This window comes from Branchiostoma belcheri, unplaced genomic scaffold (genome assembly GCF_001625305.1).
Source record: "Branchiostoma belcheri isolate BF01 breed outbred unplaced genomic scaffold, Haploidv18h27 scaffold46, whole genome shotgun sequence".
In the NCBI taxonomy this organism is placed as follows: Eukaryota; Metazoa; Chordata; class Leptocardii; order Amphioxiformes; family Branchiostomatidae; genus Branchiostoma; species Branchiostoma belcheri.
The window spans coordinates 1,332,457-1,348,914 of record NW_017804087.1 but is presented as its reverse complement, the minus strand read 5'-3'; the positions used below and the strand labels follow the sequence as shown (position 1 = coordinate 1,348,914).

At 38.8% G+C, this 16,458-nt stretch overlaps 1 protein-coding gene across 1 annotated transcript; it reads right to left on the bottom strand.

The window, feature by feature from the left end:
- Window positions 1-3,681: 3,681 nt before the first annotated feature.
- On the bottom strand, window positions 3,682-6,440 carry LOC109478951. The gene has a single exon (XM_019780768.1). The coding sequence runs from the start codon at window positions 6,331-6,333 to the stop codon at window positions 4,105-4,107; it is 2,229 nt and encodes a 742-aa protein (XP_019636327.1). The 5' UTR covers window positions 6,334-6,440; the 3' UTR covers window positions 3,682-4,104.
- Between the last annotated feature and the right edge of the window lie 10,018 nt (window positions 6,441-16,458).

Sequence of the window (16,458 nt, the reverse complement as noted above, 5' to 3'; positions counted from 1 at the left end):
TGACTTGGACACTCCCTCAAGACTCGCTCAACAGCCTCACAAGGCTAGGACGACCTTTCACCTTGCCCTGTGGCAACTTTGTTATAAATGTAGAAAAATGACGTACGTGTGTCCAATGTAGCCTCTACCAGGCTTCGGAAAGCGCTACCAAAGGCTTTAGGAAGTGGCTGGAAAGAGTAAAAATTGGTCAAATAGACAGATAGCATGCCAGCGGAGTTTATCCGCTAAAGGGTGCCATTTGCCGCTCTCTCTAACTGTACTATTTTACCAACTCCCCTGGCATGTTATCTGTCTACATGGCTTATTTCTACTCTTTCTAACGTCTTCCGCCTGAAGCCTGGTAGAGGCTATGTCAAAGGCAACAACGGTTGAAACTATATCAACGTGGAATGGGTATAAAATAAACATGTTGTATGCACGGTTTGCAAGTTACAGTCACAAATGTATAATATTTATTGTCCGACACAAAGCACAATGTTTTACTTCTATTTTTGTATAGAAAAAAAAAACACATACGCAATTGCGCAAACGCACGCTCGCAAAGAAACTGTCCTAACAAATACTGTAGATGAAAGCGGTGTCGGTCTGAAACATCTTTATTAATTAGTTGTTTTATAACCAAGTAGTATTTATAGTGTGTTTAAAATCAAAGCTTGAAACAGAGTCCATCCATGTTTGTTTAAATCGTGGTAGTTTGTGGTGGCACCACAAACTTTGTGCGCCTCCTGCGGGCTGTTTTAACGCTGTTTTAACAATAATTGTCAGAAATGCATAAATACGTTGAAAAGGGGAAGTAGTAAATTAAAATCACATGAATATGTCTTTAAATAGAATATTTTCCTTTTTGGTAAAAAAAAATTGTTAAACGTCATCATCATATTGGCTACTATTACTAAGGCCATGTTGATTTGATTATATAGATGACATCCTCTGGGAACCCGAAAACTGATGCGAGCGTGCGAATAAAAAAAAAGTTTTGCAAAAAAAAAAGTTGCTTTCACTATGAAATCTACGTGGTCATGAAGGTTGAACAAATGGCACAGAATATGTTATGGCGAATAATCTACTCTTCGAATTCATTTCTTAACATTTTTGTCTTTTTTCCTTTGATTTTGGCATTCTACGACATTGGTATTGTTTCTAAATGTTTTCCTTGCAACTTATGGTATATTTTTGCTCATTTAGCAACTTTTTTGCACGATTTACAGTATGGTTGAAAACTTTTTTTTTTTGGAAACGGCCGAAAATTCATGCGCGCGTGGATGTCATCCATATAATCAAATCAACATGGCCTAACGATCAACAGGTGGGTGGGGCCACTCAGTTGGGGCATTACCCATGGGGCCATGCGAACGCGCGAATTTCCGAACTCCAAGATGGCGACTGGACACGTCTAGTTGGAGAAACGTGGAAGATAAATTAGTCTCTGGAAGACGACAAACGTCCGTTTTGGGTGGTGAGTAGTACTTAACTTTGTCCGCTGTATTCTTGGGACTATGTTTAGAGGAAACTGGAGAGGAAACGCGAAGTAGCTTCAGAAATATGACCGAGTTTCTTATCAATTTCCGAACTCAAGATGGCGACCTGGCACATCGAACCTAATATTATGTTACTATAAGTGTTTACATGTGATATTTAGCCCGATGTCCTTGTTGCATACTAATTTTTTCATGTTAACGACCGTTTTGCCTGACGTTAGCACAGCACCAGATGGAGTGTCAAGTAATACATATATATCCACAACTGAAAACATTGAAACGTAAATATCTATGATTTAAAACATTTAAACATAAACGTCTCTGACTTAAAACATTTAAGTGATGTACATTTTATTTGCACCTGCTTATACTATAGTGTTATATTCATTAGTGCTATACTTATACTATTAAAAAATAAAGCTAGTGTGAAAAAAACAAAGAATATCAGACTGAGTGTGATTTCTATATTTTGTACTTTATTAGCCACATGTGTGCTATAACCTTAGAATCACAGTGGTTAACATTAAATGGTTAGGAAAAATTATTGAAGGCTTGAACACTTTCTGCTTTTGAATCATGTTTGCCAATTTGTCAATAGGACTTCTATAGTCAGGGGGAATGCCATCAGTGATAATATATACTATTAGGTAAGCTTAAGTTTTCACTCTCAAAAGTTAGGACTAAATAATGCTGGTCATATATCCAGCTGTTACTTTTGAATTTAATCAAATTCTTGTATAAACTTTTTAAAAGGTGTTTCATCTATTACATGTTTTTAACAATACCTCAAGGCATTTTATCATTTGTATTTTGTGATATTATCCATAGCCAATCAACTCTTTTATGTTCAAAATGGGATTTTCTGCAAACTACATTTTGTGATGGTGTTGAAAGTATCTAGAAATAAGGTTGTACATTCGAATTCCTTAATCTTTGTTTTAGCAACACCCCAGCCAGGGTTAAGGCATTTTGTCATTTGTATTTGTGACAATGTTGATGTTATAAAAAGTAAGTTGATAGTACAATTATTTAAATTGATCGGATGGAATTCTATACATATTACATCTGTATTAGGCTGTATCACAGGTCATAATTGAAATTGAATGGCATTCTTAAAATTTCTCTATCCCACAAATCACAAGTTTTCCAGGCATACATATGAACGTTTAAAGCCAGTCGACAAAGCTACAATTATTGAATCTCATCCCTACAATCACTTTTTTCCTACGCTTAACATCATTAGACAACAAATTGTCTTCAGTAAGAGACCAAATCCATCCATCCATATTTCCTGGGTGCAAGATTTAATATTAATATCACAATTTCTCAGGTAGAGATACTTTCTACCCCGTATTATTATACCACAAGTTTTTACTTCACAAAGCTACAATTATTGAATGTCATCCCTGCAATTATATCACTTTTCCTACGCTTAACATCACTAGACAATAAAATGTCTTCAGTAAGAGACCAATCCAACATTCATCCATATTTCCTGGGTGCAAGATTCTAATTTCACAATTTCTGATAGGGGCACTTCTTGATTTTTTTACAGTTCTGTTTCTGAATGCAGTAGTTGTCAGCCAAGCCTTGTTCCCAAGAAGCCTTGTTGGTTGTACATGACTATAACACAGTTGGATGTAGTGCAGCTACAGCGCCAGTATCTTTGGAAATAAAGGGGGATGTACATTTTAATTAGAATTATTGGAACATGTAGTAGTAAAAACTTGCTCTCTGTCAAGTCACTCCTGCAAGAATTTTTGGAGAGGGGTCAGAATTTATGACTTTTCAATTTTATTTCCTCAACATGCAGTCAAATGTGGAGAGTTCAAAAGGCTGACCCACAGGACAGAACCAGCTGGAGAGCAGCAATCAGGCCAGGGCAACATTCCACGTCCAACCCTCGAGCAACAGGGACCACGAGACGTTAAACGGATAGTGCGTGTGAGTGTGTGTTAACCTTCAGCATGCTTAATCTAGCCATTTGGCACCAAATTTGTATTTGTTATGGGGTCAGGCAGTAGGGAGAAAGTTAAACGGAATTTGTGTCATGAAGGTACACTGTTCAGATTACCTAAGAGTAAGATGACAGTAGCCAGCAATCATCTAAATGCTCTGACGATGATGGTTTGCCTTTTTTAACTTAGACCTTTTAATTATAACTTGACCTTTGCTACCACCCTCACACCTTGCCAGTGTATGACCTTGAGAAATGGTTAAATGACCCCTTCTGAAGCCTGTTGACGTGACATGTTTGGATGATTTGAGTTTTCTGGATGTTCAGCTTTGAGTGCAGACTGGTACTTTGTGCTAATCTGATGTCTGTTGGGCTGGGTAAGGGGATTGTTGTACAGGGGCATTCTCTGCTTTCTGAACTTTGTAGTTGTTTTGCTATAGTTACCAATCAAACCCATGTATCGTGGCTCACTAGTACTACTACTGCTTGCTACAGGCATTCTGTGTGATCTGATGTTTGTATTACGTCCCTGTGCAGGTATCTGGTAGTTCTGTGGGTCTCTCCAGACTTGTGGGGCTGTATCGTAGGATGGATGTTTGTCACCCAGCCTGGTTGATGAAGGGAGGACCACCTCAGACTGCAGCAGTGTTCAATCTTACAGAGTACTCCTTATCGTCTTTGAGGTACATGAAGTATCTGAGGGTATGATAGGGGTCTCCTGTTATATCTGCAGTTACCAAGCAAACCCATATACTGGTGGCCACTGTTGCCTGTTTGAGGTACTAGTATTCTGTGTGGTCTGATGTTAGTCTGACGTCCCCGTGCAGGTATCTGATAGTTCTGTGGGTCTCTCCAGACTTGTGGGGCTGTATCGTAGGATGGGTGTTTGCCACCCAGCCGGGTTGATGAAGGAAGGACCACCTCAGCTGCAGCAGTGTTCAGTCTTACAGAGTAGTCCCTGTCATCTTGAGGTATCCGGCGTGTCGGAGGGTATGTGTTGTATCGGTTGTAGTACTCATCTGGGATCGTGTTGTAGTAGTTGTAATCATGATCAGTCTGTGGCGTGTTTTGCTGGTCGTAGTACTCATCAGGAATTTCACTGTACTGTTGCTCACCTGACTGCTGTGTAGTCCTGTTAGGTGCTGTACCACGGGCTCCTGCCAGGGGGCCTGGACCACCCATCAACCAGCAGTTCGGGAAGGGCGCAGCCGGCGGAGGCTCCTGTGTGGCCGTACAACAGCGCTGTCTTCTGATAACGTACACTACAAGCAGTTCTACCAGTACTACCCCTATTACAGTTCCCATTATGATGATCGCTACATGTGGGGATCTCTCTTTCACAGTTCCATTTGGATAGGGACTGCATGTACACACTGTACATGTACATGTAGTCTGATTCTGGGATAACTTTGTTGTCGTGATCTTAGGCTCTATAGTGGTCAGTGGCATCCCCTCTCTCGTAAACAAGGTACTATCGGGAGTCCTTGTGGCCTGGGTCTTTCTTGGACACACGGTGCCATCAGGAGTACTGGACAGGGGCGCGATGAAGACATGTTGGTAAGTCTCCTCCTCCCAAGTGTTGACCAAACATGTTACATTCGTCATTTCTTCATGATCATACAGCCTGGTCCTGTTTTCTTTAGAGATGACATTTGATATAACGATAGCAACAGTTTGGGGATGGCAGGACCTGTCTAAACCCATGGGAACAATCTGCAGAGTAATGTCTCCCCCTAACGCTACCCTTACAGTGGAGACATTTTCCCAAGCTTGTTGGCACAAGTGGGTGATGTTTTGAGCAGGTTTGATGTCTGATTCTGTGTTATTTACTGATAAGAGAATCAGTGGTAAGCTGTACTTCAGTTGCCTTTTCGTTTTTGGCCCCTTAAGATCTAGATTATTACATTGAATGTTTGGTTCCAAACCTGGCAAAGTTGCCTGTGTTACCTGGGTGTTGTGTTGCATTTGAACATTGTAAAACTTCTTCAGTTGGGGAACTTCGAATTCAGTGATACAGAAAAGCACCTCGTTAACCCTTACTGCGATACGCTGACCGTAATATGGAGTGAAACGATAGCCCAGTCGCCAGGTCATTTCCAAACTATCCCCACCCAATGACAGTTTGTCTAGTTTTTGTAGCCCCTCTAAAGTTTCACTTGACAAACACGTCAACTCATTCATGCTCAAGTCTAGGTCTCCCAGCCCTGACAGTGGCTTAAATGCCTGTGGATGGATCGTTTTGATAGAGTTTGATTTCAAGGAAAGTGTGCCCAACCATTTCAGATTGTGAAACCAAGATGGCTGGACACTTTGCAAAGAGTTACTGTCCAGTATCAATGTGTGCAGGGAAGTCAGGATTTGGAAGCATTTTGAATCCATGTTACTGATGTAGTTGTGTGACAATGACAGGACATGAAAATGCTCGGGGGTAAAACGCTCACCACTGAACCAGTTTTGCTTGACGTAGGTCAGGTTGTTGTAGTCAAGGCGTAACGTCTGCAATTTAGGAAACTCAGCCAAAAGGTCCTGTTCCACATCTGTGATTCCACACTCAATGAGAGCAAGCTCACTTACTTTTGACTTTTTCTGAGATGGTCGTAGTTTCTGAACTGACAGTATCCCAAACGAGAACCCCCGAACCGCTACACGGTAGTTGTTAGGAAGGCATGTTGAGGTATGCTGGGAGGAGTTATTCAGATTTAATACTGACTGTTGCTGTAGCTGTGAAGTACATAAGATACAGGCATCCTCGCGAGGGCCAGGACCGCCAGGGCGGTGCCTGTAATTAGGAATACAGGATGACCAGGATTTTGTGTTCTTGCACCCAGGAAAACATGTCGGGTCTAAACTTGCACCGCTCACAAGGATGGAGAAAACAACTATCACTACATTTAACATTAAGTTAGATGAAACTATGTAATATAACAGCTAAGTTCTGTAGAAACGGTCTGTGCCGCTGTCTGGTGCAGGGTTGTTACCCCCCAGTCAGGGCAGGCAGACAACCACCCGGCTGGCTCTCCTGAAAAATAAACAAAAAATTATTATTTTCAGGAATCTACTGATGAACAGGTGTCCAGGCTAAGAGAAGATCAAAACTATGAAGGCCTGTTGAAATCTAGCCAGCAGAAGTCTATTTTCCTAAATACAGAATGAGAAGGGTTCTTTACCGGCTCCGGGGGGCGTCCTCCCCGTCCACCACAGCTTTGGGTGGCAGGAGTGCTGCGCCTCGGCAAGAACAGCTCAGAAAACGGCCAGCAGTCCCTGGAAATAATAATACAATGGAAGTTATTACAACACTTACTTTGTACCATCCAAGTGTATTTTGCAGCTTGAAAAAAAGGCCGTGTTGACATTAAGTTAGATATTCCAGTCTTTTGCAAGCCAAAGTCAATTTAGTTCTTTTCTGTACCTATATATATCAGGTATATATATCTCTATTTCTGTAGCCCTTGCAATTGGGCCACACAGTTGTACAATCACAACAGCAGGGGGCTAGTCCACTGGTAGTGGTATGAATTGTGTTTAAGTTTATCTCCCATACTTCTTCCCATTCAATGCTACATGGAGAAAACAGTATCTACCATTTTTAGACACCAAGACTTGGCTGAGAATCAAACCCACAACCTTAAATGCAACCTTGAACCTTGGACATCAGCAATCACCTAATGCAAGGTGAACACTCAATCCACTTTGTGCCACTTTGCCTCCAATGCATTTCAGATGTTAATGAAGCTAACATGCTTGTGGATAGAGAACACAAGAGTACAAAAGAACTTGTGGCTGCTTTAGTCTGAACATTTTGTACTTGTAATGTAAATGATAACTTTAAGGTGAAACCCATAGTTCTTCGTGTTCCAGATATACATTCTTACCGGTGGATCAGGCGGCGGCGGTTGTTTGCCCTCATTTCTGCATCTTCTGTTCGTCAGATCATAAGAAGGAAAGTTGTCACCTCCGCACTCTCCCGTTCCTGGTCTGTTTTTTGAGACGTGACGCAGTTCTCTCAACCCTCTCTGTCTGTAGCCATGGCAACGCCTTCAACATCATTCCTACGGCGCTATGCCAGAAATGTAGTGACGGAAAGTTGTAACTTTCAAAGGAAATTCTTTGCATTTAAACTAGTAGTAGAAGGCCATGCTGACTTTATACTAGGGGTCTGGCATCTATGTGTTGATTAAACTTTGCTTCTCTGAGGCTCCACAGAATTGACTAGAACTCAGTACAGTGCCGACTCTTAAATGCCACAAATTTAAAGGGCTGCTAAGTTATACATTTGTATGTGTATAGTGTGATCATTTCAGTAATCTAGAATATATACTAGTAATTAGTAGAAGTCATGTAGATCTATACAATGTCATGTACCTATACTACTTACCACTGTAGATACCACCTATCTACCTCATACAAATAAAATCTTGTTGCCTGTTTGATAATCGTTGTGTTCTGTGGTTCAATTCACATTACCCGCTTTATATTCATGTCATGTAGCAGCATTTTTCGGCTGGATTTTTTTTTCCCTCTTGCATTAGGAGATTCCGGAGAATTTCATACATCTATCCTGGCATCAACATCAAACAACTCAATTTTGAGGTGGAATTTTTACGATTTCATTTCCGTCATGTAAATGTGTGGTAAGACTTAATTGTCTGTACTGTGTAGAAGCAGGCCTGGTTACTGTAAATCACTTTATGTTTGCGGCAGTGAAACTTTACGGTGTGAGAGAAATGGACATGAACTATTTATTATATGTCATGTATGTTTGCGTTGGCAGCAGGTGCAGCAAAAAGAAAGTCGGTGAATTACATTGTATGTGTTCACAGTATGATACTGTATGTATGTATACTGAAAGGAAAGTTTTTACTAATTCAAACTAAGGTAAACGTGTGAATAATCTGTCCCAGTATATTGACTTTTTTTCCTCTCTCTACATGATTCATGGCAGATTCTATATGGAAGGAAAGAAGGAGCAGACTTCTACCAGTTAAGCAGTGACAGAAGACACAGTCTGGGATAGTTGTGAGAATAGTTTATTTGTGTAGCAACACAACCATTTCCAACACACACACCTACATTTCTATCCTTACCTTCCAACTCTGCTATGAATTGCACAGTATTGTCACACTTTCAACACTTGTAACTATCTTCACTGTGGTCAAATTTTAGTTCCAACCATTTTAGAAACCTTTTTTCCAGCACTTTGGACGTCTTGGGGCATGTAACTTCTCCGAACATGTAGTCACCACACTCTACTACCCAAACACCTAGTTGATCGAGTGCATTTTTTCACCACAAGACATTTTAGGCGGTGGGTCGCACTATTTAAACTCTATGTAGTTGTTACTATTTGGACTGAACGTATTGCAATGAAGTGAAACTAAAACATAGAAAGCGTGAATTATGTGTAGCGCCGACGGTTCCCAGGGTTTAAGCTACTCTCCAAGCAGAGGTTTGGGCTCGGGGTCATTTTTGGTGTACTTTTTTTACTTTTTTTATTGGGGTTCTCTTTTGCACGGGTCCAGTGCAAAAGAGAAACCCCGATAATAAAGCCTAAAACACGCCAAAAGAACCCCAAACCTCTGCTTGGAGAGAAGGTTTAAGCCTGTAAAGCGCAAAGCGGCCGTGAAGGGGACCGCTTTTTTAAGAGCCGTTTTCAAAGCATTTTATGGTAGTTTTTAATAGTTTATTCACCTTTTACTGTTTCATTTCAGCAGGGCTTATATGTATGCCAACTTTTCCCATAATATTCCATCAATATGACCTGTGCTTGAATGTTGTTGAACTGATATTTGAAATGCATTGCATTGTCATTGGCTATGATAGTATGATGACACTTTCTTTAATATTCTGCCATACTGATTGTTTTGATGTGTTATTTTATGTAAATTGTGATATGTATTTCGTGTGATTTTCTATGTGTACCTTTTCTTGAATGTTCACTACTAAAACAAAAGCATAAAAACTACTTGTCCCTGACCCAAATCATGTTTTGACGAATTGCAATGTATGAATTGATACTGTGCGTATTGTTATTATTTAGCCAGTGATCTTAAATGTGCATTTCTTTTACACCGTAGGCTTGACATTGTGGGGCTTGTCAGCTATCCCATGTTCCTGTCCATATTCTTGGAGGACCTGCGTGTGTTCCTAGTCAAATTCTAGGAGGATTTGCCTGACAAGTGTTTCTGAGGGACCTGACACCTATCTATGAGACAAGAGAACATCGGACTTGACTGTGAGTCTACTTTCATTTATGAACTCTTTCAAAAATGTGGTCTGCATGCCGCAATGCGTAATCAACCATTTTAATTTTGCATAATGCGAAGCCAGGTCGTTCTATTCACCGTTAAACGTAATCTGTGTAATAAAACGTCCAACCTGTACAATTAAATTAAGAGTAATACATGCTCTGCCGAATTTTGCACCTTGCTATTTGCATAATTCAAAATCGAACAACTCTGATTTAATATAAAGTGTAAATCGTGGTCGCTGCCTTACAAAATTTAGCATGCTAAGCGTGATCGGGACTTCCTATGCAGACCCTTAAAAATGACAACGAAAGATGTTGGGAAAGGGCATGTTTGCGATCCTCTGAATTTTTTGTTCTAAATGATTGTTGAAACTTAGCAAAGCCCTCCCTGCTCTTTGTTGTCATTTCTGAAAGAGTTCACATTCCAAACTAATACCTAGTTTAAGGTTGTGACTAATATTTTATTGCAAATATGACGGAGAACACAGTACATTTTCCTATTGAGGAGAGCACTTTTAATAATTGTCTGTTGTTTTATTCTGTATAGCAATGGGAAATATTTTCAACAGCATTTGTGATCAAACTGTTTTCCCTGATATCTTCATTATATGATCAACATCCACCCTTTTAAAACCATTTCTATTATCATAATGACAATTGTCCTTCATGTGAAGGAACAAATCTATATGGTGACACGAAAACAATCGATAAAGCAACAATTAACAATGATTAGGCAAATAAAAGCATTCAAAATTAAAATTACTTTAAGATAAAATGAGAAGACATTTCATAATGATCATGAATTCTAGCTGTAATGTTTACTGGTGAAGATATACATGCACAGTCAAGATTTGGCATTTGTTGGTATCTGACAAAATTGCTTTCTGATTACAAAATAATACAAAAATAACTATGATTTGGAACAATAAGAGTACCAACTTCAAGGTTTGTAACTTTCAAGGAAAGTCCAGAATATAATCTGTTCAAAAGTACCACAAAACTGTATTTATTTATGATTTTCCCTTTTTAAAGTCCTTTCTGAAAAAGAAATTACTTAAGTATCCTAAATTGCATGAAGAAATGACAATCAACATGATGAAGCAAGCATTTATTTAACTTAAGGCCACACCAATTTAATTTTTTGGTTAACGGATTCGCCCACTTCATTTTTTTCTGATTTGCAAATAAAAATAAAAATTCAGGAATCAGAATCAACTGCAAAATGCTCTCAGCCTCATATTTTGCCCTGAACAGTTGAAAACAGTCCTTTTCTTCCTGGTTGTTACAGTTATTCCATCTTTCAATGCAGTAGTATCATTAAAAGTTCAAAATTCATTGTTTAAATTTTGAACCAGCCTGGTGTGTTGACTTCATGGTTCCTATCATACCATTTAGGCCATAATAGGATGCCTAGGCCTGTTTCTATTTTTCTTTTTTTTCGCCCGCCCGCTCCATTATTTTTTCTAGAAAAATCCGTGAACCAAGAAATTAAATTGGTGTGGTCTAAAGCAGAAAAAAAATGAAACATTCAAAGATGAAACAAAGAGACATTTTTGTGATGATGATGATAAAATGAATGAGAAGTTATGACCTGGAATGCTCTAAATCTCTAAAATATATTACATGTATAAACATAGTGATTTGACATACTATATGTTTCCACTGCAACGTGCTTGCAATTATGAATTTGCACACGAAAAACAAACAAATCTAGAATCTGATTTACCTAAAATTCTATGCGTCTCTGGTTGTCGAATAACAAGTAGGAATATTCATATTAACAAAATATACAAAAACACATTATAGGTGTTCCACAAACTCTAATTTGAAGCAATGATGGAGTCGATTTCTGGGGAAATACTTTGGTCACAAAATGATTGTTAGAAATATGTCCTATTTATTTACAGAAAATAGAAAAGGCAATGTCGTGCTTTCTTTCTGTAGAGTGAATGTACTACAGGTAAGCTGTGTGTAATGTTTGAAAGGGAGGAATTGAGTTAAGGAATCAGCAAAACAAAACACTTTTTGGAACGATTTAACTACAAGGTAGCCGCTTTAAATGTAGTGAAGTCACAAATAGTTTAGGTAGTATAAATAAACAGTAACTAGATAGAGTTACAATAAGAGGTTAGATTGACCAGTTACCAGCAGGTATGGCCTTGACAGTGAGTCAGGAATTATTTCCTGGTCCCGATGGTCTCTGCAAAAGATTTTCCAAGTTAAAAGTAGTAATTTCACAGATAGACAGGCTGTTGTAGGCTTTAGATGTAGTCCAGTCACAGTGAGAGGTCCAGTGTCCAGCAAGTATGGCCTTGACAGTGGGTCAGGATCTCTTTCCTGGTCCCGGTGGTCTCTGCAAAAGATCAACATTAATACGAGGATTGTATACTCTCATGTGACTTTCTAAGTTAAAAGTAGTGTGTTGTTTTAGAGGATGACCACTCTGGGGCCATCCTTGTTGTACGAATCTGATTTTTTTTGCTGTAGTCATGTCCAGATTGTGCTCCCATTTATTAATCCTAAGTTTGAAGAGAATTGCCTCAATCCTAAGTTATATAAGTCGAAGTTGACACTTTTACTTTATTCCGTCTTTTAAGCAAATGACCACTTAATGCCTTGCAAAATATTGGACCTTGCGCATAGATATTTGGGCCAAAATCCAACACCACAAATGATAAATATTCTGGACAAGTCTGTCTCCTGAATTTCTGTGAAGTTTCCGTGCTGTACACATGCTTTTTAAGTACCATTTTTGGCACAATATTGTGATGTATATTTTACCTAAAAAAAGGTACTTGAAAAGTGTGTACAGCACGGAAACTACGCAGGAATTCAGGAGACACCTACTTGTCGAGAAACTTTATCATTTGTGGTGGTGGATTTTGGCCCAGCTATCGATGCGCAAGGGCCAATATTTTGCAGGGCGTTAAGTGGTCATTCACTTAAAAGGCGGATCCAAAGTAAAACTGGCAACTTTGATTTGTAAAACTTTGGATTGATGAATTAACTTCAAACTCAGGATTTAATAATTAGCACAATCTGGACATGACCACAGCGAAAAATTTCAGATTTGGCAAGGACAGCCCCAGAGTTGCCATTTGTGGTCATTCACTAAAAAGACGCTCCCGTTAAATTAGTCATTTCACAGGTCAAAAATAAAACAGATACAGTAACTGTAGATTGACATGTGATGTAAAGCTTAAATCTACTTGAAATGTAGGCCACATTTAAGTTACAGATTGAAGTTCAGACAGTCAGTAGACAGTTTTAAGTGTTTAAGTGTGAAAATTTGGGCAAGTCTTTTTAAAAAAGTAGTATAAAAGAGCTTTTGAGCAAATTATAGGACCTGGTATATAGTGTTTTGTTTGCTGGTTCCTTTTTAAGTCAATTTTCCCGCCAAAAAAAAAAACTAACTGGCACCCTCACCTGGTTAATTAATTGGATTAAGTTTTCCCGCCAAAAAACTTAGTATATGGGGCACTCTAACCTTGAACTTGTGCACCCCCTTCCCCACTCTTCCTGCCCACCACAACTCACACAGTATGTTAGTTACACTGTTCCAACTCTCTGGACGTCTTCGAACATGTAGTCACCAAACTCTGCTTCACAAACACTTACTGTTGATCGAGTGCAGTTTTTCTGCCACTTAGACTTTAGAATAATCTCTTGCTCTCCTGGTCAGTCAATTGCACTGGTATACTGATGTGTCGAAGCATCAATGTCTCCGGAAAGACATCCCACGGGGAGTACACTTAGTGCATTGACCGATCAGGAGAGCGAGAGATAATTCTAAAGTCTAAGTGGCAGAAAAACTGCACTCGATCAACAGTAAGTGTTTGTGTAGCAGAGTTTGGTGACTACATGTTCGAAGACGTCCAGAGAGTTGGAACAGTGTAACTAACATACTGTGTGAGTTGTGGTGGGCAGGAAGAGTGGGGAGGGGGGTGCACAAGTTCAAGGTTAGAGTGCCCCATATACTAAGTTTTTTGGCGGGAAAACTTAATCCAATTAATTAACCAGGTGAGGGTGCCAGTTAGTTTTTTTTTGGCGGGAAAATGGAGTTCACAAGGAATCAGTGTGTGATTTAAATGTGGCCTAGCTGCTAAGTTTTTGGGCAGGAGAATTTAAGTGCAAACAAAGGTCCAAATCAACAATTTTGGATCAATTTGGCATTCATACGATACGATATGAAGAGGATAACATGGAATTAATGTGGCCGGCTAACATACTTTTTGGCAAGAGAATTTAAGTGTAAAGGTCCAGTGACAATTTTTGGTAAATTTGGCATATTCAACTAAAGAAGATGAAAAATTCTTCAGTGACAACCTGAATTCAGGATAACAACGTGGGGATTGAAAGGGCGGACTAAGGTACAAAGTTTTTTGGCACAAGAATTTAAAAGTGTAAGGGTCGAAAGCAACAATTTGGGGGCAATTTGGCATTCCGCTGTTCGATACAAAGAGGATAACAACGTGGAATTAATTTAAACTTTTTGGCGGGAGAATTTCACTCAATCTATATACGGGTTCACTGTGTAGAGGTTCAAAGCAACAATTTGGGGGCAATTTGGCATTCTACTATACAATACGCCAGGAGAATTTCACTCAATTTACACGTTAACAGAACGTATTAAGTGAATAAGGGACAATTTCTGGACAATTTGGCATATTCAGCTAAACAATATGAATTCAGAATAACATTATGTGGAATAAAAACTGCCGGCTAAGATACTAGTTTAATAGTATTTGGGGGGAGAATTTAAGTGTAAAGGTCCAAGGTAACAATTTGGGGGCAATTTGGTATTCAACTATACAATACAAAAAATTTTTCAGTGTCTTTTGTCATGGAATTAAAGCTGACGGCTTTGATTAACAGTAAATGGCTCCTCATGGAAAAAAAGGCAGAGTAGAGAGAACAGGGCAAAAGAGAGAAATGCGCGTGCGGTGTGTGCACCTGAATGCATGTGGAGTGTTGTCTCGTGTTAATAAAGAAAACATACTCACACCTCCCCATCTTCTTTTACACAGGTTGAGATCCGCCGACAGAAGTCTGGTCCTTCTTCCTGCTACAGTCCAGTCTCCGGATCATCCACAATGTTGTCTTTAAGACAGAGAAACAAAAATCAGTGTATTGAAAGCAGCAATTGGCATTACTAAAAAAATGTGCTATTTTTGAAAATTGCAATAAAGCAATTCAGTCCAGGGGAAACAATTTGAGTCCTCCTGGCATCCCTTGATACTCCAAATACTATATGCCGGCAACAAGTTCAAGAAACTGGGCTGGTTTACAATTCAGACAATGAATTTTCAACTTTTTAATCAAATCACTGCATGCATGGATGAATAGAAAAATTTTTACAGTTAGTAGGATCAAGGAAGACAAGGACTTTGTTCATCTGCTGGTGCCAAAAGGTCAGCATAATTTTTTTTTTTAAATCATAAAAAAAATCAAGCAGGCAAATCTGAGAACAAAGAAAGACCATTAAATTGGTGTGGTCTAAGATTCATTGTACATTACAATTTTTCACAGTACTTTTTCACGGTTTTCACGGCCACTTCTGTACTAAAAACTTATCATAACCATGAACAAATAATTTGCCAACTTTCTTTTTGCTGCACCTGCTGCCACCTCAAACATAAAGTGATTTACAGGAATTTTCTATTCACCAACTTACCAAATATTGCCTGCAGCAAAAATTACTTAAGGTATAACTGCCAATTGTGAATTAAGGTAAGTTCCTCGATACTGTTACAAAATGTTATCGGCCAGATGTCTTTAACTTACAACATACCATATTATAGCAAATTTTAAAAAAATTGTGTCAACCAGGTACGATATTTTGGTATCAAATGCAGTGAAGGTTTGTCTTCAAATTTGAATTCTGTCAGAAAGATGTGCTATTATCTATTTTTATCTTCGAAGAATTTGACCTGTCTTTGAATTTAGACAAAGTGGGCAAAACCTCATGATATAACACATTCCACCGTCAAGAAAGAAAAACAACACTGCAGAACACTTTTCTTCACTGATCTGTGTCTGTAGAATCTGACACAAGATAAATCATACCTGTTTATGTTTGGGGAGCATTAAGTTTATACATATATCAGTGTTAATTTCTATTACTATTAGTATCAATGACATTCAGGCAATGCTGATATGTTAATCAAAGAATATACAACCAATATATCATTTGTTTGGAAAGTGTCAGGCAAGTAAAAGTCTTACAGTAACTTAAGTGTAAAATTCAATGTGGTTTGCATTGTCTGTTGACTGAGCATCAGTCCATCCCAGTTAAAATACTGTTTAGTTGAAATTTAAATGCAACATCCAAATTTCTCAAACTTTCATATTTGGCAGGAAATTTGCAATTAAAAATAAAACCAAACAAGAAGCCATAGGCGACAATTCTCCGTGAAGTATTATATATTGCAACAAAAAGAAGCAGCCATTGGCGACAATTCTCTGTGAAGTGTGATAAATCGAACAAAGAAAAATTGTTTAAACGCGCGTCGGCTCAGTCATCCTAAGACGCAACAACCAATCAGAGATGCGAGATGCCTACACGTGACGCGGGAAGGGCGCGCGATGCCCGAAATATTTTTGCGTCAATATTCAGCGCCGTGATTCAAGAGATTAATACCCGGAAACAATTTTTTTCTTGTTTTGAACGCATTAACATGCATTTACGCTAATCTAGTATGATTCAGGGTTACTTTTTTTTTAACCTGCCATGGCCAGATTATCTAAAGATGTGTGTATTGTGTGTACAATCTATA

Excerpts from the sequence above, each read along its gene's own strand:
- LOC109478951 (XM_019780768.1), bottom strand. The coding sequence starts at position 6,333 with ATGTTAAATGTAGTGATAGTTGTTTTCTCCATCCTTGTGAGCGGTGCA.